The following is a 24,560-nucleotide window of genomic DNA, read 5'->3' on the forward strand; positions in this document are numbered from 1 at the left end:
TGACGCGCGCGCGGAATTTCAACTTTGACGGGCCCGTATGACGTCATATTGAGTCGGATTGACTTGAAAATTCGTAGAAATATTCCTTGACATTTCAGGCAGCCGATAAGTGTGAAAAAACGGGAAATTTTTATTGCATATGAGCTGTGCGTGCGTATATGTGCGCGCGCGTACGCGTCCGTCCAATTTTTTCAATTTTTCAAAAAATGCTCGAAATGATCTGAAACGTGTGCAAAAAAAATTTGAGCTCGATTGGAGCATGTCAACATTTTAACGTGCGCGTACGCGCACGGTTTGAGTGTAAACTGAAATGTGAGAGAATGTGTAGAATACGCTTGATTTGAACTATATGTGACGTACATTTCATCGAAAAATTCCTTTCCATTAATGAGATATTAATGAAAATGTGTTTTCATATAATGACGTCATAGTGACGTCACGGTCCATTGATCACAATGATTTTACAAAATCTGTCGTCTTTGTGACATGATACATATATGGTATAATTTTGAAATTGATAGGCAGAGGACTTTCTGAGTTAATCTCTGCACAACTTTTGTCCAGAAATAAAGAATCAGTACAGATACAATAGGTGATCCGAAGGATACTCGGATCACCTAACTAGAGATTGTAATTTGTCATCACTGACAAATTAAGGTGATCCGATTTTTTTTTAAATCAATGATTCGAGTCCTGATCGCAATAGCCATGACCATACAAGTTTCATTTGTGTTTAGAGACATTGGCCGTGTGATGTTTGGATTCTCATTTACAAAAGGGAGTCATATCTGCCATCTTTGGTACCAAATTCTGTATACACTGAATAACGAAGATACAGCAACAAATACATATGACCTTTGACCCACCTTTACACTCCCAAGATGGCATCTGAGGAAGAAGTGGTTATTTTGTGAAATGATTGTTCCGATATCGTCTACAAGTGTGCAAAATATGGGAAAGATAGGACAGGTATTCACCAAGCTACAGGATGCAACATTTATGACCTTTAACCCTAATTTACATACCCAAGATGGTGTCCGATCAAGTAGTTGTTATTTTATGAAATAATGTACGTGACATGAACCAAAAGATGTGCAAAATATGGGGGTGATAGGGGCTGTTTTTCTTGAGTTATTGCAAAGAAAGTTGCAGAAAGAAAGAAATATCTCAATACATCGAAGATAAGCATAAATTTCAACCAAGTTTTTTGACGTGATCCCGACACCATATGAAAAAAAACGAAGGGCTTTAAAGCGATAGCGCAAAGTCTAAGCTACAACATATTAAATCTGGGCGAAATTCACCGAAGGGTAAGTGAGCTAGTGCTCGATGAAGACAGTCATGTCAATTTTCACATTTAAAAAAATTCCCTCCCATAGAGATAACACGTCATAACGAAGATACAGAAAGAAGTACATATGATCTTTGACCCCACTTTGCACAGACAAGATGGCATCTGAGCAAAAAGTGGTTATTTTATGAAATGATCCCTGTAACATGGTCTTTACGTGTGCAAAATATGGGAAAGATAGGACATGTATTCACCAAGACACAGGATGAAACATTTATGACCTTTGACCCTAATTTACATACCCAAGATGGCGTCTGATCAAGTAGTTGTAATTTTCTGAAATAATGTTCGTGACATGAACTAAACATGTGCAAAATATGAAGGTGATAGGGGCTTTTTTTCTTGAGTTATTGCAAAGAAAGTTGCAGAAAGAAAGAAATATCTCAATACATCGAAGATAAGCTTTAATTTCAACCAAGTTTTTCGACGTAATTCCGACATCGTATGAAGAAATGAAGGGCACACTTACGATAGCAAAAAGTCTCAGCTACAATATACTTAAATCTGGGAGAAATTCACCGAAGCATAAGTGAGCTAGTGCTCGATAAAGATAGTCATGTCAATTTTCATTTCCAGAAAAACTGCACTCCCATAGAGATAACACGTAAACTGGTCAAATTTGACAAGATTACATTTAATCCCTTTTTACGAGGTGAAACCGTCATCCAATCAAAATTGTGTTACAATATTTCTGAAAAAGCATTAAATAAGCTACAAAATACTGAAATCTGGGTGAAAATTGGCAAAGGATTAGTGAGATGCGCTCGAATGAACTTGAAATTTGATGACGTCATTTTGAAAATTTACATTTTTTATTTTATTAAGAAATTTGATATCTTTTAATCATTTTGCCAGCATCGCCAACCCATGAAACGACATGTACAACTCATCAGCTTTCAAAATATGTAAAGAAAATGGGGGGTCACCGTCCATCCTGACGAGTAAAATCGGATTTGAAATTAGCGTTTTTTTGGTATAGTTGTACTGTATATCGCCATTGACGCGCGCGCGGAATTTCAACTTTGACGGGCCCGTATGACGTCATATTGAGTCGGATTGACTTGAAACTTGGTAGAAATATTCCTTGACATTTTAGACATCCGATCCGTGTAAAAAAACGGGATATTTTCATCGCATATGAGCTTTGCGTGCGTATATGCGCGCGCGCGTACGCGTCCGTTGATTTTTTCTGAAATACTCCAAATGACCTGAAACGTGTGCAAAACAATTTTGAGCTCGATTGGAGCATATTAAAATTTCAACGCGCGCGTACGCGCTCGTTTACCAGGGTCGCGATGAAATTTTATTAAATATATCGATAGAACTTGACTTGAACTATATAATATGTAAATTTCATTGAGAAATTCCGTTTCATTAATGAGATACGAATGTGAACGTGATTTCAGATAATGACGTCATAGTGACGTCATGGTTGACTGATCACAATGATACATTAGATCTGTCGTTCTTATGACGTGATACATATATGGTATAAGTTTAAAAGTCATAGGTGAATGACTTTTTGAGTTAATCGCTGCACAACATTTGAGGAGAAAGAAATAAAGAAGAAAGATTCAGTACAGATACAATAGGTGATCCGAGAGGATACTCGGATCACCTAACAAAGAATCCGTACAGATACAGAAGGTGATCCGAGAGGATACTCGGATCACCTAAATATATGTATTCAACAAAAGAAGAATTGGAATCAGGACGAAATACAGTGTGGGGAATGACGTCGTAGTGTTTTCGCTCTCTTTATGCATTGTTATGAGAGGCAGGGTGCGTTCATTTTCCTCCCTTGGCTGAATTTCTCGAAAGATGTACTTTACAGTGGATCGTCAGTTCTTATGCCGGTGGATGAATCGGAAACTTTGCAACAATGAAGGCGATATACGATAACTTATATAACTACAATCACATCATTGCCACTTGAATACGAACAAATTATGGCTACGATTGGGACGTGGCATCAGCGCGGTTGAAGGAAAGCAAAATTATATAACACAAAAGAAACCTTGAAATCATGATGAAATGCAATGTGGCGAATTAATAACGTTCTCGCTCGTTTTACGAGAGGATGCGTTCGGTTATCTCCCTTGGCCCCAGCCCCTGGCTAAATTTCTCGGAAAATTTTACATCATGGCTCATCAATCGTTAGGCTGGTGTAGGTGACGCAGAGTATTGTTAACAAAGAAGTTATTGTCCCTCAAGCCTGAAAGCGTCATCATGATTTAGTTATTGATGAGCATTTTGCACAGCTTCATAATCAGTCTGAACTTGTGGAAGGAGTGCACGACATGCTGGTGACTTTGTAGTCAATGCAATATTAATTTGTGCTCGTGAAAGACGAGCCATATTAGCGATAGATGACGCTCATTAAAATATAAGACTATTAAGACTCAGCAGGAAGACAAAGTTCCACAAAGTTCCATTTTTCAAGAAGTGTTATTGGAAATACCCAGACACATTTAAGTACGATCAATAATTGTTTAATTCCACTAAGAAATAGACATTGTCGAATGTCTCGAGGTTTTGTTTAGAAATAATGTCCCTTTTTCATTAGTTAGTGTACACTATGATTTGATTAATTGTTAAGTATATCTTATATATCCTCTGCATCAGGCAGTGCCTGCATTATTCATAATAGCACGTTGTAAGATTATTCTTAATATACTTTGACGCAAATTGTAAGCTGATGTGTTGTTATGTTAAATTCTATTTCAAATTGTTCTACTTTTGTACATTATAATTTGCAATTGCAATTTGCGATTTAGTTATTGATGAGCATTTTGCACAGCTTCATAATCAGTCTGAACTTGTGGAAGGAGTGCACGACATGCTGGTGACTTTGTAGTCAATGCAATATTAATTTGTGCTCGTGAAAGACGAGCCATATTAGCGATAGATGACGCTCATTAAAATATAAGACTATTAAGACTCAGCAGGAAGACAAAGTTCCACAAAGTTCCATTTTTCAAGAAGTGTTATTGGAAATACCCAGACACATTTAAGTACGATCAATAATTGTTTAATTCCACTAAGAAATAGACATTGTCGAATGTCTCGAGGTTTTGTTTAGAAATAATGTCCCTTTTTCATTAGTTAGTGTACACCATGATTTGATTAATTGTTAAGTATATCTTATATATCCTCTGCATCAGGCAGTGCCTGCATTATTCATAATAGCACGTTGTAAGATTATTCTTAATATACTTTGACGCAAATTGTAAGCTGATGTGTTGTTATGTTAAATTATATTTCAAATTGTTCTACTTTTGTACATTATAATTTGCAATTGGTATGCTTCCATACCCCATGAGGATTGTTGATTCAATTAACTTCACAACTTCACAACTTCACTTAATATTGATAAGCCGAAAGGGTAATATATTTCCCGCCGCACTCGCTATTGCCTGTTTTAGAGTGATTTAACGTGACATATAAATTTGTTTATATTGCTAACATAATGTTCTCTTCGTTCTGCAGATGAACAAGGCTCGAGATAATGAGCTCTGTGTGTGCAAGCAGTTGTTTATATGTGCATAGTGACTTTCATTAAAGGACAAGTTCACCTTCATAAACATAAGGATTGAGAAAATGCAACAATATTAGTAGAACACATCAGTGAAAGTTTGAGGAAAATTGGACAATCGATGCAAAAGTTATGAATTTTTTGAATTTTTGTGTTGGAACCGCTGGATGAGGAGACTACTACAGTTTGTGAGTCATATGCGTACAACAGTATAAAGGAAATGTAAAAGAAAATTCAACATATTTCCACTTTTTTCGCATAATAAAAGAGCACTTAACTTGCCTCTTTCTAAAGGCAGGGGGAATAATATTACCCATAACATTTGTCGGTAACGAGTCAGGGGAATGTGTACTTTTTTCAAAAGATGGAATTTTGTGAAATTCTCTTTATATTTTCGTTATATTGTTGTACGCATGTGACATCGTACACTGCAGTAGTCTCCTCATCCAGCGGTTACTGCACAAAAACTTCAAAAAATCATAACTTTTGAACGGATTGTCCGATTTTCCTCATACTTTCACTGATGTATTTTACTAATATTGCTACATTCTCTCAATCCTTATGTTTATGAAGGTGAACTTGTCCTTTAAGAAACTGCGTCAGAAACATTGCAAAATCGTTACGGAGAGTTAAAGAAATGCTTTAACATTAGAATAGCTTAAACTTAAAAACCGTGGCCCTTTGTTGACTAGCTATGTAATAATACAACGATGTTAAAATAGATCAACTATAAAATGCTGTAAGAATACCAAAGTTTGAATATTATGATGTCAATGTCAAGAGATCTCCGAACAAATTAGAATCACCATGCAGTGAATTATTTCCGAAATTATTTATTTTAAATTATTTAATATATGACTAGAGACACTGTAGCACGTATGGTAAGGACCATGGAGTTCATAATTTTCAAACGATGGGAAGTCGTTAAGCAATGCCTCGGTGGATGTGTGTTGGGAATGAGATACGTAATTACGGGATCCCCATCCTTAATTTGTCGGTGTTGTGAGGAATATCAGGTTTCCCTTCAAGACATTCGGCACGTGACAGATTTTTGATGAGAACTGAAACTGATGAAGCGTTGCCCAAGGTAACTGACTGTACAGAAGACACAGCTTTAATTGAAGGTAATATTATTCTTCTGTCAAAATTTTGTCGCCTCGTTGCGTGCCTCATGACATTAGATGGGATTTGATCTGACGGGTAATATCCAATTTGATTGATTGTTTGTGTTTTGGCCCGACACCAAGTATGGAGCCACACGGTACATGTGAAAGAGGATTAAACCCAAGAATGGTTTCTATGGTTATGGTCAATGTTTTCTCCATTTTTTCTATTATATCCTACTGGCCTCAATTCTGTAAGTATGGAAAAAAGCGACACAACGACTGCGTCTGTCCAAGCTAGATTATGATTCCCATTGTATGTTTAATAGGGAGCGCAGTGGCGGATCCAGAGGGGGGCGTAACCGGCGCACGCCCTCCCCCTTTATTTTTCGTTAAAAACAAAAGAAAAAAAAAATGAAATGAAACCCGGAAGTGGCACCAGAAATATTAGTTGCGCCCCCCCCCCCCCCCTCCCTTTACAGAATTCCTTGATCCGCCCCTGGAGCGTAGTACAGTGATTATAGGGATCGGTAATTGCGAGTACTGAGAATTGAGGTTATTTTATTAAACAAAGGGAGAACCCGCCCGTGCGCGAACTACGAGTCACGTTTCATACAATGTGTGGAGACAGATGAGGTGGTCAGGGAAAGTTAGCTTACATGCTATGTCTGAATGTGAGATGAGTTCTGCTCAGTTCTTCTGCGGGTGAAAGGAAAACAAAGTAGCTGCCAGTTGAAGTGTGACCAGCCGCACACATCAAAATGCTGATTTATTTCTCTCCTACCTAACGCATCACATTTTATTTTCCAACTTGCTTATGCTATAGTTCTTCCTATCGTGATGCAAATTGTTCACATATACAACTATGCATGTATTTCGTTATTCTATCTTTGACACCATGAAGTACAATAGTCAGTTCAATTTAGTTCAGTTCAATTTATTCGCCATTATTTCAGGAGTACAATAAAAAGACATACAAAAATACATAATCAACCATACAAAGTAAACTTAAAGCACTTAAGAAAGAAGAGTTAACCAATTGAACTTGATTTTGGGCAATACCACAGTAGAAGCAGTGCTTATAGATAAGGGCCCCGTGATGACTTACACGTAAAAGGGAGAGAGATATGGTAAATTCGTAAAAGAGGGACTCTCCACTGTATATTTTTTCTCTATAAGGAGCGTTGAGGACAGTGATTATTTTTTTTTTTTCATTTTTATTCAGGCAAGGTAAGAAGTAATCGGATGCCGTTTTATATTTTCGCCATGCAGTGCCATTGTACTTGATCTCCTGTGCAAAGCTATCGCCTCAAAGTTTTGTCAATGTTTACAGACACAGAATTATATAATGCAGACCTCGCGTAAAACGACATCATGTAAGCTGACTTATTGAAAAGGCCGATTGTCTCTGTCACCACTTCCAATTCTTCACGTAAACGTCAACAAATACATCAATGTAACTTTCGGTCCTATCTGGGGAAATCCCGTATACTCGTGCACGATATTGTCTTCCGTAAGTCGACAGACATTTTGTGTATGATTACAGACAAGCAAAGACGCGGACTCGATCGTCGATAAAGTGTGGTTCTACTCAAAGCCCTGTCTATGAATACACTACCATCATTATATGCATTCAATACCCAAATGTGATGGTAGTAACGTTGTCCAGTGCAATCACCAAATGTAAGTCGCGGTCCTATCGATTCGGAAACCACTGGAAACAGAATCAGACGATTGGTAGCCATTCATTCGTGTTTGAGAACCTTGGATCTCATCGCGTTTATTTGTGACATGATTCGTATGATCTATCCACGAAACTGATATTTATGTAGGCCTATTTATGAATGTCAATGCCAGACAATCAAGCAATGCTTGCTATGCGTATATATACAATCCTTATACATTTGCATTGCCCCGTATTCTCAATAGGCGTTTTCACATCAGCCCGATGTTTCGAAATAGCGCGCTATTTTCTGACGTGGAAAATTATCCCGATAGCGAAATAGCGCGCTATTTGATAATGTGAACACAAATTAGCGCGCTTATTGTATCGCTCTGATCGAGAAAATTTCTCGAGTCCAACTCGGGAAATTTCTGAAATAGCGGGATAGTAGCGCGCTATTTGATAATGTGAAAACGACTCGAGAAATTAGCGCGATGCATCCCATCACGCCTAGCGTGTGTGACCCGATCGATCGAGGCAAACTGCACACAAATCATGATGAATTTTTGAGAGGACACACAGATTACATTTGCTGTTTGCACTTGTACTCAGCTGTCGAATTAGCTCGAAAAACAAAATCGGGCTAATTCTCTTCGGGCTGATGTGAATAAGAAATGAAATAGCGCGCTAATTCGCAATCGCGAAAAATATCTCGAGCTTGGATTTTTATCGGGCTGATGTGAAAACGCCTAATGAGGCAATTACTAGGCCATAGAATGACCACCTTTTTTTTCCCGAACAAATAAGCCGGTATGAGGTTGCGTTAGTGCGATGCACTGATGTGTCGATGTTAAAATAACAATAATAAAGTACATCACAAGATACAATTACCCAGGAAAAGACAAAAACAAAGCAAAACAATATATTACAACGTATTATAAGTGTTTTCATTGCGCAAACTCTGCATGTTTATATACATACATATATATATATATATATATATATATATATATATATACGTATATGTATATATATATATAAATATATATATATATATATATATATATATATATATATATATATATATATATATATATATATATATATATATATTACATAATAGATTATTTTTCGATGTTATATTTGACGCATACTACAACTATCTTCCTCACTGTGTGAATTTGACAAGACGAAGTACAATGTATCCCGCGCTGATCTTATACACAAGTACTATATAATCATGTCACTCTTCGAGTATCAATGTGCATTCTGATTTGAGCCTACGGTGTGCGATAGTGACGTATCATGATAGATTGCCATGATCTTGTCAAAAGGCCATAAAAGGACAATGAGGGAATGAAAACTGAAAGTGGGTCACGGAAATGGCGGTCTTTATTCATCTAGGTACTGAGTAGTCGTTGCCAAATTTAAGGCGTACCCCCCTTCATCACTTTGTTGTCTGTCTTTGTCAAAGTAATGACTCTTTGGATCGCCTGTTGTCATTGCCGTTTTTGTCGAGCCCACCGGAGGTGCGTGGAGACTAAGGGATCGTCTGCGGCGTCTGTCCGTCCGTCCGTCGTCCGTCCGTAACGCTACAAAAACTTGAATAACTCTCTACTGAGGCCTTTAATTTCAGTCAAACTTGGAGAGAAGAGTGGTTATACAATGTTACACATTCTACCAAACATGAAGGTCACCTTAAGATCAAACGTCACAAATTTTTACGGCGTGTTTCGATTATGGCTCATAACTTTTGATGTATATGTCCGTTTGTTACCAAACTTGGATGGTAGATGTCCCTTGGGGAGTTGAAGGTCACCACAAGGTCAAAGTTCACAGACAGGGGTCAACGAACTTTTTGGGCCCAATGTTAAGTTTTATGGTGCGTTTTGATTATGGCTCATAACTTTCGATCCCTATGTCCATTTGTGACCAAACTTGGATGGTAGATGTCCCTTGGGAAGTTGAAGGTCATCACAAGGTCAAAGGTCACAGACAGGGGTCAATGAACTTTTAGGGCTCAATGTTAAGTTTTTATGGCGCGTTTCAATTATGGCTCATAACTTTTGATCCATATGTCCGTTTGGTACCAAACTTGGCTGGTAAATGTCCCTTGGGGAGTTGAAGGTCACCACAAGGTCAAAGGTCATAGGCGGGGTCAATTAACTTCCGGGATTTAGAAAAACTTTAATTTCTTCTACCCGAATGGGCGAGACACATTTTGGCACGTGCTTACTATGTCATCAATGTTTCTCAGTGTTGCACTGCTATATTTAGTTACTTTTATCTGTATACATAACCCGTCTCTGCAGTTCTTAGTGCTGTTCTGCCGTTGCTAGCATGGTCGGCTGTATCACTGTTATCGTTGCCATACATATTCCTATTGACATTAATATGATTGTGATTGTCAATAATATTTCAACGATGATTCAGCTCTATTCCCATTTATATTCAGTAATTGTCACTTATATTTCTGCTATAATCATAGGCTGAGAATGATAATAATTACCATGTCGTTGAACATGAGCGAACAAGACAGTGACAACCATTGTGCGACAATATGGTCATATGAGTATACGGTAGTTTGGTTTTCTCATCATGTTCAAACCCGGAGGTTTTTTGTTTATTTGTTGTTTTTTTTTTCATTGCACACGCTCCTCCCCGTTCTTTGTCTTGAAGTACAAATCTTAGTTCATTCAACTAATTGCCTATTTCCAGATTCGAGCAATCTTTTGGTTTCCGTCGTATAATATGTTTTGAAAAGTAGTAAATTCCAAATAATGTGAAGTCATTGATTAAAAGTAGGAGAAATATTTCAAAGGGGGGGGGGGATACCAAAGACGCTCTCTTTACGTACAGTAGCTATTATTGGGATGGACGAAGCAATAAATAGGCCCTATTCGTGACTCCTTTTATCTCTGCCTGTGTGTGTTTCTTTAAACACACACACACGCGCGTGCACACATACATACACACACACACACACATACACACAATAAGATAAATATTGATTTGTGTTGTTCGTGCAGTATTTGCTTTTTCTCCCCCCCCCCTTTTTTTTTTTTCATGTCAACTACATATCCTGCCCGGCACGCTCATCCCTGGCGCTCATCACAAATCTTTTTCCGTGTAATAGGAACTTCAGCATATGGGTAGACGTTCAATTAAGTTTATATGGTGAAAGCGGGTGTCTTTTAATAAAGCATGATGTTCTCTTCTGCCCTGTACCATTTTGTATACGGACATGCAAAACATCCTGTTTGCCTAACGGGACCAGTCAAAAGGTAGATACCATTCTCCTGTCACCGATACATTTCATGGTTACAAATACCATGAACCGCGATAGTAGAGTTGCGTGCTGTTGAGTGTTGCCTGAATGCGTAAGATCTTTTCATTCATCGTCTGTTTGTCTCTATCTTGTTTGTGTTTTTTGAAGGGTTCTGATTGGAGCACCGCGTGGCACCTCGTCGGTCTACCAAAGCAGCGCGAAGAATGCGGGAGCCCTCTGGAGGTGCAGACAAACCTCCAGTAGCACCCGGTGCGAGGAGGTGGAAATTAATGAACCGAGGGGAACCAGTATGTAAAATAACATCGCGTCTTTTTTTTTCGGTGTAACCATTAAAATATGTTTATCTTTATCTTTCTATCTATCTGTCTATCTGTCTATCTATCTATCTATTTGTCTGTCTATCTGTCTATCTGTCTATCTATCTATCTGTCTATCTTTTTGTCTACCTATCTATCTATCTGTCTATCTGTCTATCTATCTATCTGTTTATCTATCTATCTATCTATCTGTCTATCTATAATGCCTATTTGTTATATTTGTATACATTCCATTGGAAATGCTGTACCATGATATTTATCCAAATGATTTACCACGATAGCAACTTCAAACTATATTATCAGTGAAATAAAAGCAAGGAAGAATTAAACCATATGATTGTGATGTCATAATGCCAATGATTCAGGGGGAAGGGCTTGCTTTGTGTATTGTCCATGATTTAATGCATCATAAAGATTTGTACATTTATATATCTTAGATTTCTTGCATCACTGCTTTTTTTATTGCATTCAAATTTTTGCCAATGTACCATCATGTAATTTTAGGCATGTCACAAGTTGACTTTAAAGAGAGTGAATCAAAGTAATGGAATACTAGAGGTTTCATCAGAATTGAAGATTAAATGAGGCTCAAGTTGGTGAAATGTCACATTATTGTATAATGTTTTCACCAATGATTTTAGTTGTCATAACCACATGTGCAAATTATGTGAGATTATGATGTTAGGAACTTACAGCTCTAACATTGGTTTATGGACAAAATGTGAATATCATGTTTCGCAAATTCTGAAATGTTTTGTAATTCTGTTTCTTGTCTTTTGTTTTTATGGAAAGGTGCTGCTACCTTGCTGAGTGAAGGTATCATAGAGAATGCAGATAATGCATGGATGGGAGTCACACTAACTCGGCAGTCCAACAAACCACTGGCAGATGTGACGGTAAAAACAAATACATTTTGAACTTCATCCTTCCACAGGCAAAAATTACCATTTCCCAACACAGATGCGGAAGAAAAATCCAAAGCATTATCTTTTGTGCCAGTTATGTGATTATTCGTGAATGGGAATTTATTCTTTGAGGTTAGTATAGATCACTGTCAAGACAATCTGTCAATCTGTCAAAGACTGTCAATGTAACGGTAAGAAATTCACTCCCTCTAAGAGAGGCTGTCTGCAGTCATTGCTGCCTTAAAAATCGGTGCATGATGGTCACTGTTTGTAGGAGCCATCTCCAGGTTGTACTGATAATTATGTTCCTGTCAATTCAGGTCTGTGGTCATCGATTTGGGAACGATTTTGCCCTTCAACAAGCTGTCGACTTCAACGATGTGCTGGTTGATCGGTACATCCAGGGACTGTGCTACACTCTTGACCCAGAGCTGGAAGAAACTCAAACTCGATTCAATCCATGTGCTGGAAGTAAGTTATAAAGTCAAACCTGCACCTCAGCAGCTCACCTGCATGAACACTTGCCGAAAGTGGTTGCAAAGTTTTAGTGAACATGGCTACATGGGTTTAGTTTGTATAGGCCTTATATATAATGCAATCTCTATAGTAAGTTTTTAGTGAAAACAGAGAGGTCTCATCTCCCTGGTTAAACATAAAACAATAAAGCAACACAAAGCAATGAGCAAACAAACTACTGTATATGCCAAATATTTGGGGATGTTTTTATTTTCGCAAATTTTGCGAGTCGGGTGCTATTCGAAAATTAAAGACATGCGAAAATATTGCTTCTGATCCCAATGTGAATGTTACGTACGCATGTACATTTCTCCATTCAGTACAGGACTCCATGACTGCGAATTTAACCGCTCATAGGGAATTCCCGATTTGTGAAAATTTAGACTCGTGAAATATGTGGCGTATACAGTAATTCACAGACAGTCAAAACAAAAAGTACAAATCCACTGAAGACTTGGAGAAAAGATGTTAGTTTGTGTTTACATGCTTTGATTAAAACATGAAACTGAAACCTGCATATGTGTAATCATGCAGTACATGTAGATGAAGTAATCTAAATTCGTTCACACAGAGACATCATGCTTTTAAACGTCTAGTGATAGATCAACAGGTCAGGAGATTAGGATTAGGATTGGGTTTGAGATTATGATCTTGATGAACTGTGTTGTGAGCTTGCAGGATAAGTATTCCGTTGCGTTAAACTGCCTGGTTTCAATCCTCTTTTTTCATTGTCCATTCCAGAGGATGTCTTTAAATCAGGTATCCGTGCCAACGAGACGAGATGGCAGGGGTGGTGTCAATTTGGAGCGAGTGCCACGTACACCATTGAGGAAGACGAGGACATCGATCAAACCCTTGTGGCTGGGGCAGTGGGGTCTTACGACTGGACTGGTGGGTTTTTACAGTTACCTTCCTCTCCTTACGTGATACTGTTGCCATTATTTCATATTTCTTTCACTCTGTTGCATTTGCATGTTGTAGGAAGGGTTAAATAACATAAAAGTAATTCTTGTAGTAGACCCAATACCTTCAAACAAGTTCACTTCCATCCCACACCAACCCACAAACTGATAAATGCTTTTTTGTATATCATTCATCATTTCAATTTGTTTTTCAATTCAAATGATTTCTATTACATATATGCAGTGTCCATGTGATGGATACTTAGAAGTTGAGAGGAAATCCACCCAAAGAATAAGTAAATTTCAAAGAGAGGGAGAGAAAAAAACAACAACTATTCCCTACAGAACGATACAAAAAATGACAAAATCGGATAAAAAATAAGGAAGTTTTGACACTTTGAAATTTAAAATTTTTTTGAAAACATTTCATGACCAGTCCTTATGAATGTTCAAATGAGCAAATCGACGATGCCATGCTCTCACAATTTCTTATTCATTTCACATACAAAAATGACAATCATCTCCTGTTTCAGCTGTATAGAAATAAAACTTGCCATAAAACCACCCAAAATAAAATTAAAAAACCAAATAACTCTGCTATATCTTGGTATGAGAACATGCTTTTACTTGTATTAGCTAAAAGTAACAATTTTTCCAAAGTTCATGGTACATATAACACACATTAAAAATTGTGAGGGTATGACATCATCTACTTGCAATTTTGAGTATTCATAAGGACTGGTCAAGAAATGTTTTCTGAAAAAATGTGAAATTTCAAAATGTCATATCTGTATTGTTCTGTAGAGAATATTTTTCTTTTTCTTTGGAGGTTTATTTATTTTGGGGTGGATTTCGTCTTCAATAGATCTCTTTCCAAATGAGAGTAGGCAAGTACCAATTCAGAGCATTTAACTGTAAAAATTTGCCTTAATTTTGAATGGCAGGAACTACGTTCGTACAGAACACTGCTCAATCACCTGACATGATTGTTGGCGATCTCAGTGCCTGGAACAGAGACTATGAGTATGAGGACTTCTACCAGTATGTAGGTATGACATCATAGAAGTACGAGGCAATGTTTATAACGTTACAAGGAAGCCACAAGATGCTGAACAATACATCACATTATGTCTCATATGCCCTAGGCATTCCTAGGAGCAAGAAGATAAAAAAATATAATCGATAATCAATGAAGAATATTAATGTTGATATTCAAAGGCTGCATTTTGTTACTGCCTTTTTCATGCTTCTCCAGCTTTTCAGATGAAGGAGCTTTATGGTTAAAATGGTAAAATTTGGCACTTAAAGACATGAACTGTAATATGTTACAAGAATAGGAAATGAATGTACATCATGTCATGACAGCCCAAACGAGACTGTGGACAGGCTTCCAGATAATGTTTGCCCTGCCAACATGAAAAGTGTTTTCTTCCAAATGAAGGTAATGTCATGAGAAGTATATGATTTTGATATGACTTGATAAAACTGCAGGTTAAGGTCAAATATATGTTTCTGTCAATTAAATGCTTTATATGAATAGTATCCATGCTAATGACTTTGTGGAGCTAGTTGAGATATTCACAGTTAGTGAAAGCTTGTTGTGCTTAAAGGGTGTGTACAGTTCTGGTCGAGGTGAGGATTTAGCTTTTAACGTTTTGCGACATATTCAGAAACCACTCTGAGATGTCAAAGAGCATGCAATTCTAAGGGGCATCAAAAGTTTATTTGATGAAAATCGGTTTTGAAATGGCTGAGATATCCAAAAACAGTATGAAACAGTGAAACAAAGAAATCCTAATAAAAGGTGTGGCCTGTCGCCTTTTATTTTTATCATTTTTTTAAATATCTCAGCCATTTGAAAACCAAATTAACATCAAATAAATGTTGAATCCTTCTTGAAATTACATGCTCTTTCCTACTTCATAAGAGACCTCTCATTATCTCACTTAGGAATGTTCAAAACATGAATCCCCACTTTAACTAGTAGGCCTACTGTACAGTCCCTTCAGATAATTAAATGATTATTTTTTTTTCTGAATCTGATCTGAATGCCTTTATTCGTGATTCTCCTGAATTTTCGATTTGCAAATTCCAACAAGATGCCTGCAATTCTTACGGGAGTGCTGTTGATAAGTTTAGAGGGAAAATTACAAGTATGGCCTAGTGGTTTAGAAATTGAAAACCAAGTATGTGGTGAATACCTGGTTGTCGTGCATATGCAGCCAACAGACAGACATTATTTACCAGTAAAACTACTGATATTTGATCAGTCCCGTATAGACTGCCTACATAATATATCCTTGTATACTCTTCTGATGTTACTTTTCATGCATAGTAGCTCGTCAAGCATTTATCATTGTATTTTCATTGAACGAAAGGCTATTCAACAACAGTAGGACATTTCAAGGCTCTAGATTCACAAGAAGGTGCTGCAGGGGCCCCGCGTGCTGGAGGCTTGGTGGGAAGAGTCTACATCTATGACCTCCAGGATTTCACAATCTATCAAGTACTCAATGGAGAAGAGGTAATAAGTGAAATGATTTTTTTTTTTTTTTTGGGGGGGGGGGGGGGGGATGCATAAATCGTTGCACATCCTTCTTTTCTACATTTGGCCTGTGTAGTTCTGACCAATTCGGGTGATAGAACCAGTAATGATAGAGCTTTGTAGTTAGTGCTATATGAGTCTGATGGAGAGATTTATTGCAAAATGAGCTAAGGGACATTTTTAAATGTTTCAAAGTAAGCCCATTATCAGATAGGGCAAAATTAAACCTTTCCAATAATGCCTCACTAGTAACATATCAAGGAATAGTCTTGAAGTTATTTAAAAAAATCCTGTATTTTCTCATTATTTTCTTTGTTTTTGAGTAGCTGTAATCACAAATATATCAACTTGATAAGAATGGAGTTGGCTTGTTTTGTGATAAAACTCTTCGTATGTACATTGGTGACTGTAATTTCAAGTTTGTTTATAGTGGATCTAATAGGGTGCCCTTTCCCCCGCCTTGTCTGGTGAATGGCCAAATTTGGGCCCATTTTTCACACTTTTATCTTCCTTTTAAAAATGCAAGGTCAAATTGTTGCCAAACTAGGACGAATGGAGTATTATGTTTGTACAAATTGTTATTCCTCCAACTTCAGGGCCCACAGGAACCCAGGACAACCCCCCCCCCCCCCCCAACTGAGAGAATCTAGAAAAAAAAACTTCCATAAAACCAGAAATACTCTGAGCATGATAATATACATTTATGAGTGTGCTTTCCAGTTTGTTTATGGCAGAACCAGGACCAAATTGGAGGCCAGTTTTCTCTTTTTAGTATTTTTGAAAACACTTGGTTGAATTTTCTGCAAATTTGGCAAAATTAAATTATGCCAAAATTAAAATGCACACCAACCTTCCTCATTTCGTAGTATTGTTATGTACTCCATCAAGGGAAAGTAGCGAGAGAGTGACATTAATAATTCTTCAAAAGGTGTTGACATAGTGGTGTTTGTGAAAGCCGTATGTTTTATATTTGATATGATCAAGAACAGTTTTGTGTACTCGTGTATTATTATATGCCTTTCAATGTGCGATACTTCCTCATTTTTGCCCTCCCTTGTATGTGCCTCTGTCTCACACAGATGAATACATATTTTGGTGGTGCAGTGGAAGCATTTGATGTAAATGGAGATGGTCTGTCCGATCTTCTAGTGGGTGCCCCACTGTATTCCATCAAGGGGGATGAAGGCAGAGTGTATGTTTATCTCAACAATGCAGGGGTACGTACGGTGGTTCGAAAGCACTCTTATTCCATGTGGAAATAGGCTTTAATTGTGTTATTTATTTACTGAATGCGCCAGTTGGTTATCTACTCATATATTATTGTTTGTACTTTTGTATTAGTTTCTATTTGATTTTAATTGAATTGTGATGATTTTGATACATTTCCGTCAGTGATATGATAATAATGTAGTTTATATAGTGGTGCTGTGAAATGTGAGATATGAATTCAATTCAACAATGGAGGGTTAGACCTATGTGTGGTGGATGGAAAGCATTTCTTCTTCCTTCCTTCCTTCTGTATACCTTGTGAAAGTTTAAGCCTAACACAATTTTGATACTATTTCTATGCTCTTTTCTTTCACAAAAGTTGTTGTCAGATATTCTGTTGCATGGAGATGACTTGAATGAATATTTGTTTTTGTCTTTTCTGTTTATGTGATACTTCCTTTACAAGGGGTTTAGTAAAAAGCCATAGCAACAACAGAGTTTTCATTTTAAAAAAATGCATTCCAGACCTAGTAACACCTGAAAGAAAGTTACTTTTGGTATAGTTGAAAGCCAGTGGGACTAGCTGAAATAAACAGCATCTTACTACTAACATAAAAGTGGCAGAAAAACAATTTTGATTCAACCTTACTCACTTTGTGTGGCATATTATAGTTAGAAAGCATATAGTATAGAACAGCTATTAACAACCTAGTTGACAAGTTTTGAAGTACTGTACCTTAACCTTGTTACTGTGTGATAGACCCTGGAGCTGCATCAGACACTACAAGGGGAGTCTTACCCGGGTGCAAGGTTCGGTCACGTCGTTACGAGTATTGGTGATCTCAACAAAGATGGTTTCACTGGTAAGATTGTTATTTAGGGAGAGAATAATCTTGCCTCTCCTGGCATCAGGATACTGCTTTAAAAGCTGTTCTTTTTTAGAGCTAATAATGGTATTTAACCCTAACCAGGCTGGGCTTTTTTGGGTGTTCTGTGGCCGGGGAGGGGTTGATTCAACCCCCCCCCCCCCCCCCCCCCCCCCCGAGATCTCGGCCATCGATCACGCAATCGTCATGAAATTTGGCACGTGCATTGCCTGTGGCGTATTCTACCACGCTATACAAAAAGAAATGGAAATTTTAGTCACAATGATTAATTATGCTAATATATGCATAAAATCATACATTTTGCTCTAAATCAGAAATTAAAGCTCCTAGAATCCTAATTTTTTGTTGAAAACATTCTTTGTAGCATTCCTAACAATGTACTTGAAAAAAAATTGTTATCGAAATCAATTTCTTATGTATTTTATTGTTTTATGAATTTCTTATGTATTTCTTTGTTTTTTTCGACCTTTTGTTTAGTAATTTTTTTCCACAAAATTTATGACAGAACCTATTTCAAGCATAATTATGCTAAAATCAATTAGTTTCAGCCTTTGAAAGTGAAAATAATCATATTTTTATGAATAAGAAGAGAAAACTCCATTTGCATAGACTTTATACACAAAATCACGTTTTTGAGCCATTTTTGGCCTGACAGGCATGTATAAAAAGTCATGCAGCGTCGTAACGATACGCGCAAATTTCGCAAAAATGGTGTCAAAAGATGCGCGAGACTTGAAAGTAAAAAGTCAGCGAACGGCGCGGTCAAAAAAAAAATCTATTTGGTTATTTATTTGTCTGTTACATTATAATTTAATTATCCACATGCAAACTATAAACTCCCACGTATACTTGTCAGACTCTTATCATTGGTAATCAATGAGCATCAGGCAAGCAAGAGTCTTAGACACTTTTTATTACATCTTTTCCACTTTCAGGCCTGCAAATCTACTTCAGACTACAGCATATATGCAGTAGCTCCCAAAACACCATTTTGATGAGCTGTTTGTGAGGAGGGAGAGTAGTGTGTATAGCACTGGTATTGAAATAAGTTTTGTTCAGTCTTTAAGCAGAATAGGCCTACATTTGAAATCACAGTTCAGCTGCAGATTGAAAATATGTGTATAAGTGAACCCTTTCATGAATACTTGTTTTAACGTGATCTATCAAAATTATACCAATCAGTTTATGAGCACTGAGGAGGATTTTGGAATGAGTTATCAATGGGTTAAAAGAGAATACATAAAATGTTAATCATCATGTTTGTCTTGCTACCTTATGGTTCAATAATTTTTCTGGCTAGCTCCTATAAACATGTTCCCATTTTCATCTTCCTGATTAGGTTTTTCATGCGTATTTCTTTTCATCTCTTTTGGTTTTATGATCCAGTTTCCCTATCGTACTTCTTGTCTTTTGACTTGACTTTTGATTTATCCTTTGAAATTGTACATAAGTATACCTGTGTAGAGCTCACTCTCTGTCACATCTCAGATTGAGATTGATGTTACTGTTAACGTGGAAATTTTCGCGATGTTGACTTTTTTGTGCATTTGAAGAGTTTGTTCGCAAAAACCGATAAGTCTATTTTTGAAGATTTTGAAGTAAGGTCTCTGTCTTAAAGTACAAGATAATACCTTTTAAATGATATATTGGTCAGTACATATAAAGCAAAATTTTTGAAGTTATGGTCAAATCAAGCAAAAATTTTCTTATTATTCTCTTTATTTTTCTTAACCTTTAATCGCAAATATCTCTATTTGGCAAATATGGACTTATCGGTTTTTGCGAACAAACTCTTCATTTCTTTCAACCAGAAAGTACCGTGTAAATAAATGCAAGCGAATATTTTTGCTTGCCATATGTTTCTGTGCGTGTTATATTGATTCCGCAGAATCATTAACACGCGAAGCCCTTCTTACCCGACCAAGTGTGAAACATTAGTTGCGCGAAAATATCCACTTTTATACAGTATTCCCTTTTTCATCCTAAATGATGGCTGATATCATTAGATCCTCTGTCAGTGTGGCTTCAGGAATTACCCACAAAGCCTAACTATTTCACATTAAAAATATGTATTCTTCTCAAATCAATGGAATTTCAGATATAGCCATCGGTGCACCATACGAAGCTGGCGGTGCTGTGTACATCTACCAATCGAATGAACAAGGCATTGACGAGGCCTATTCACAGGTACTGGATTTCTCTCTATTTTGTAGTTACTTGTATTGATTAAACCCCCGCCAAACAAAGTTTTAAGAGGTGTAGAATTGCTCATTGTGTGGTTGGTCAGTTGGTAGGTTGATCAGTGAGTAGTTCTGTTGCTAAAGCTCATTGAGCAAAACACTTTCAGATCGTAAGTAATGCAAGTGAAACTTTACGCCTTGATCAGCTTTGATGTGTGGATGTGAGAAATATATATTTGCAGAGTGATCTTCCATGACAATGATTCTTGACAGTTTTTTTGTTGGTGCATGCTGCAGAAAATGGTGTTGCCATGGTAATGGCATAACATGGCAAATTAAAAATCAAATGGCCTTGTGATGGAGCTAGAAAAATAAAAACCTTTCCCCAGTCTTAACCTCAACTCGGCAGACATTCTGCACGATATGTTGCATCCCAAATAGTCATCACTGTGATGTTTCACGCCTGTTTCTTTCAAGCCTCCCACATCTTTTGACACAAAATTTGTGATGTCCAGGCACGTGGTTTTGAAGTTACACATAAATATGTACATGCATGTCAGACCAATAATTGCTCAAAAATGTCAATTCTTGTACAGATCCATTGCAAATGTACAACTTCAATGCAAATTGTGCTTTCAGTCAAATTTCACAAATCATGATTTTTTTCTACTTTTCATAAAGCATGATTGAAATCAATTAATATCATATTTCATGCTTGGAACAATGTCGCCGATAGATTTCATTGAAAGCAAAAAAAACCCCAAACAAACTAAAAGTTGAAAAACAGCAAAATACATAAGAAATTAAAGACAACAATAAAATACTTAATTTTTTTATGACACAAATTTTTTAACTTCCATTTACTAAGAACACTAGAAAGAATATTTACACACACACACAAAATGTGCCTGTTTAGACCTTTAATTAGTGATTAATAGCAAATTGTCTGATTTCACGCATGCAATATGCATAACTAGTATGAAATAGTATAATGAAGGGTATTGCAGATTACGTCACAGGCAATGTGAATACTGATATTCATTGTGATAACGCTGTCAATGGCTGAGATGTGGGTCCCGTTTCATAAAAGTTGATATGATAACAATTGTCATGGTAATGACAAGAATGCAGCTTCCTGATTGGCTGTTGCTATGGGAAGTTGTCATTCCAGCAAGAGTTTACGTCCTAACATCTTTTATGAAACGGGGGCCCTGGTTGGCAATCTGTTATGCCCCCCCGCTCTGTCATCTACCTAAATAGCCCAACCTTGTAAGGGTTATAAAGATTCAAATGAAAATTTGCCCATTTTTGTTGAGCCCACTGGAGGTGAGGGGAGACTAAAGATCACCTGCAGCGTCTGTCTGTCCGTCATCCGTCCGTCGTCTGTCCGTTGTCTGTCCGTCGTCTGTCTGTCTTCTGTCAGTTGTCCGTCCATCGTCCGTCCGTCGTCCGTCCATCCGTCGTCTGGCCATAACGTTACAAAAACTTCAATAACTCTTTACTCTGGGCTGCAATCAAACTTCGAGGGAAAGAGGGGTCATAAAAAAGTTTCACATTTTACCATATATGAAGGTCACCTCAAGGTCAATGGTCACAAGCATGGGTCGACAAACTTTTAGAGCCCAATGTGAAGTTTTTATGCCGCGTTTCTATTATGGGTCCTAACTTTTGATCCATAGGTCCGTTTGTGACTAAATTTGGATGGTAGATGTCCCTTGGGGAGTGGATGGTCATCACAAGGTAAATGGTCACAAGCAGGGGTCAACAAATTTCTAGAGCCCAATGTTAAGTTTTTTATGGCACGTTTCTATTATTGGTCCTAACTTTTGATCCATAAGTCCGTTTGTGACTTCACTTGGACGGTAGATGTCCCTTGGGGAGTGGATGATCACCACAAGGTCAATGGTCACAAGCAGGAGTCAACAAACTTTTAAAGCCCAATGTTAAGTTTTTATGGCACATTTCTATTATAGGTCATAACTTTTGATCCATAGGTCCGTTTGTGACCAAACTTGGATGGTATAAATTGGGGATGGGATGGTCACCACAAGGTCAAAGGTCACGGGCTGTTGTCAACAAACTTTAAGTTCCCAATGTTAAGTCTTTATGGCACATTTCTTTTTTGCCATATTTTTTTACCCTTTTATATCTCTTTTTATCTGTTATATCTCTTTCTTTTTATCTGTTAATCCCATTCACGTACAATTTCTTGTACGCGAATGGGCAAGACACATTATGGCACTTGCCTTGTTATAATGTTGATTTGGTGTACTGGCATGCAAAACATTTTTTTTTTAAATTCTGTTTTATTTCTTTTGCAAGTGGCAGAGAGTGCATTGCCATTGTACTAAATTAGTATTGCCATAATAAGAAATGGGGAAAACTTGATAAGCAAACATTTAAATGTGCAAGGGACTTTTTCAATCTTGTTCGGTTTTGAGAGAGAGAGAGTGAGAGTGGTGTTTTTCTCAACTAATTTCATAAGTACTCTCACAAGATGATAACTGTCTTGTTGGGCTATTGTTAATAACAACCTTTTATGATATTTTACTAGTTTTTAATGGCACTTCATAGCTAAGTTTTGATTAAAGATGATTTTTTTTTCAGGACTAAATGTGAAATTTTAATCACAGAAGAAGAGAAGAAGTATTTCAGTACATATGCCTGCATGGGAGCCTTGCTTTGCAGGAATTTTCCCTATGCATTGAAATTTCAAAGAGTGGAAATATTTTCATCAATATCATATTTATAAAGTTTTCATACTCATTAGCCAAGGTCAGACTGGCAAAAAAAATTGTAAAGTTTAAGATCTTGAGGTCTTTGTGATATTTTGTCATCCGTTCAGATTGGCAGCCAAACTTCTTGATCTTTTGTTGGAGCAGTTTGGGTCATTGAGTTGATATCTTGTTGAGTTTACCATAGCTGTCAATTGGTTCAGCATGTTAGATTTTTCTTTTTTTTTGTGTGGGAAAGAGAGAAAGAGAGAGTGTGAAAGTTCAATGATGAATTCTAGTCAACTCTTGCTTTTATTCAAATATAAAGTCATTGTGTTACTTTGATCATCATGTTTGCACTGTCATGTGAAAGGACATTAAGACATCAATGGCAGACTGTCCATTTTTGCAATGTTTGCTTTTGCATCTTGGTAAAGAAAAACAGATGTGTACATTAATGTTTGAAATTAAGTTGTATGTTATCCCAAACAGGCTGTATTAAAAGAGTATGACATTTGTTTCAATTTGTTATTCTTTATTACGGTCATATATATGACTGTAATAAATATATCATATATCATATTTATTATGTACCAGCGTCAATTATATAACTTTTTGTGCGGAGTGTATAGCTCGAGCAAGGACAAATGTAATATAATCAGTTGACATAAACAGATGCTTCAATCTTTCCGTTGTTGTAGCGAATCCTTGGATCGGATGTTGAGCTGACCGTGCAGTCCTTTGGTAGTTCCATCTCCGGTGGCTTTGACTTTGATGCCAATACCTACCCAGATATCAGCATTGGTGCTTATGCCAATGACTCCGTCTACCTGTACAAGTGAGTCTGGCTGCAGTCACCTGCTACCTGTATTCTAGTTTTGGTATTGTACAGCTGGCTCAGTCACATGACTTATTTTTTAACTATTTGTGTTGACCTGGGTACACTATTACTCTGGGGAGGAGGCTGAGAAGGGCAAAGTTGTAGAATTAATGAACTTTACACCTTGCCAGCTAAGTCTTATCACATTAACTTGTCCATACATTATGATGTCATGTGCATTGGTCATAACTGTTAAATTTGATGATGATGATGATGATGATGATGATGATGATGATGATGATGATTGTCATTACTATTATAGAATGATAAATAGATAGATAGATAAATAGATAAATAAACAAATAAATAAGTAGACAAATAAATAGATACATAAACAAATACATGAATACATAAATAAATAGACAAATGAATGACTAGATACATAAACAAATATAAAATAACTGAATAGATAAATGTAAGGATTATAATCATAATGATGATTGATTACAAACCGCATTCATTTTCATAAAAAGTAAAATGTATAGCACCACAGATGTAGCATGTATGATGTATTATTCCAGAAGTGCCGGAGAAATAATGTAAACAGTGATAATACCAGTGGTA

General features: G+C 36.9%; 1 protein-coding gene across 1 annotated transcript in view; it reads left to right on the plus strand.

The window, feature by feature from the left end:
* LOC139730718 (integrin alpha-9-like) overlaps window positions 1-24,560 on the plus strand; it is a 119,185-nt gene that overhangs the window by 63,395 nt on the left and 31,230 nt on the right. The window contains exons 2-11 of the mRNA XM_071641584.1: window positions 11,089-11,228; window positions 12,051-12,154; window positions 12,484-12,634; window positions 13,421-13,570; window positions 14,526-14,630; window positions 15,960-16,105; window positions 17,206-17,343; window positions 18,096-18,198; window positions 20,321-20,409; window positions 23,818-23,954. Coding sequence (XP_071497685.1) covers window positions 11,089-11,228; window positions 12,051-12,154; window positions 12,484-12,634; window positions 13,421-13,570; window positions 14,526-14,630; window positions 15,960-16,105; window positions 17,206-17,343; window positions 18,096-18,198; window positions 20,321-20,409; window positions 23,818-23,954 — 1,263 coding nt within the window. The remainder of the gene's footprint in view (window positions 1-11,088; window positions 11,229-12,050; window positions 12,155-12,483; window positions 12,635-13,420; window positions 13,571-14,525; window positions 14,631-15,959; window positions 16,106-17,205; window positions 17,344-18,095; window positions 18,199-20,320; window positions 20,410-23,817; window positions 23,955-24,560) is intronic.

Source organism: Diadema antillarum, unplaced genomic scaffold (genome assembly GCF_040938485.1).
Source record: "Diadema antillarum isolate AM-2024a unplaced genomic scaffold, OU_Dant_1.0 seq00000329_RagTag, whole genome shotgun sequence".
Classification (NCBI taxonomy): domain Eukaryota; kingdom Metazoa; phylum Echinodermata; class Echinoidea; order Diadematoida; family Diadematidae; genus Diadema; species Diadema antillarum.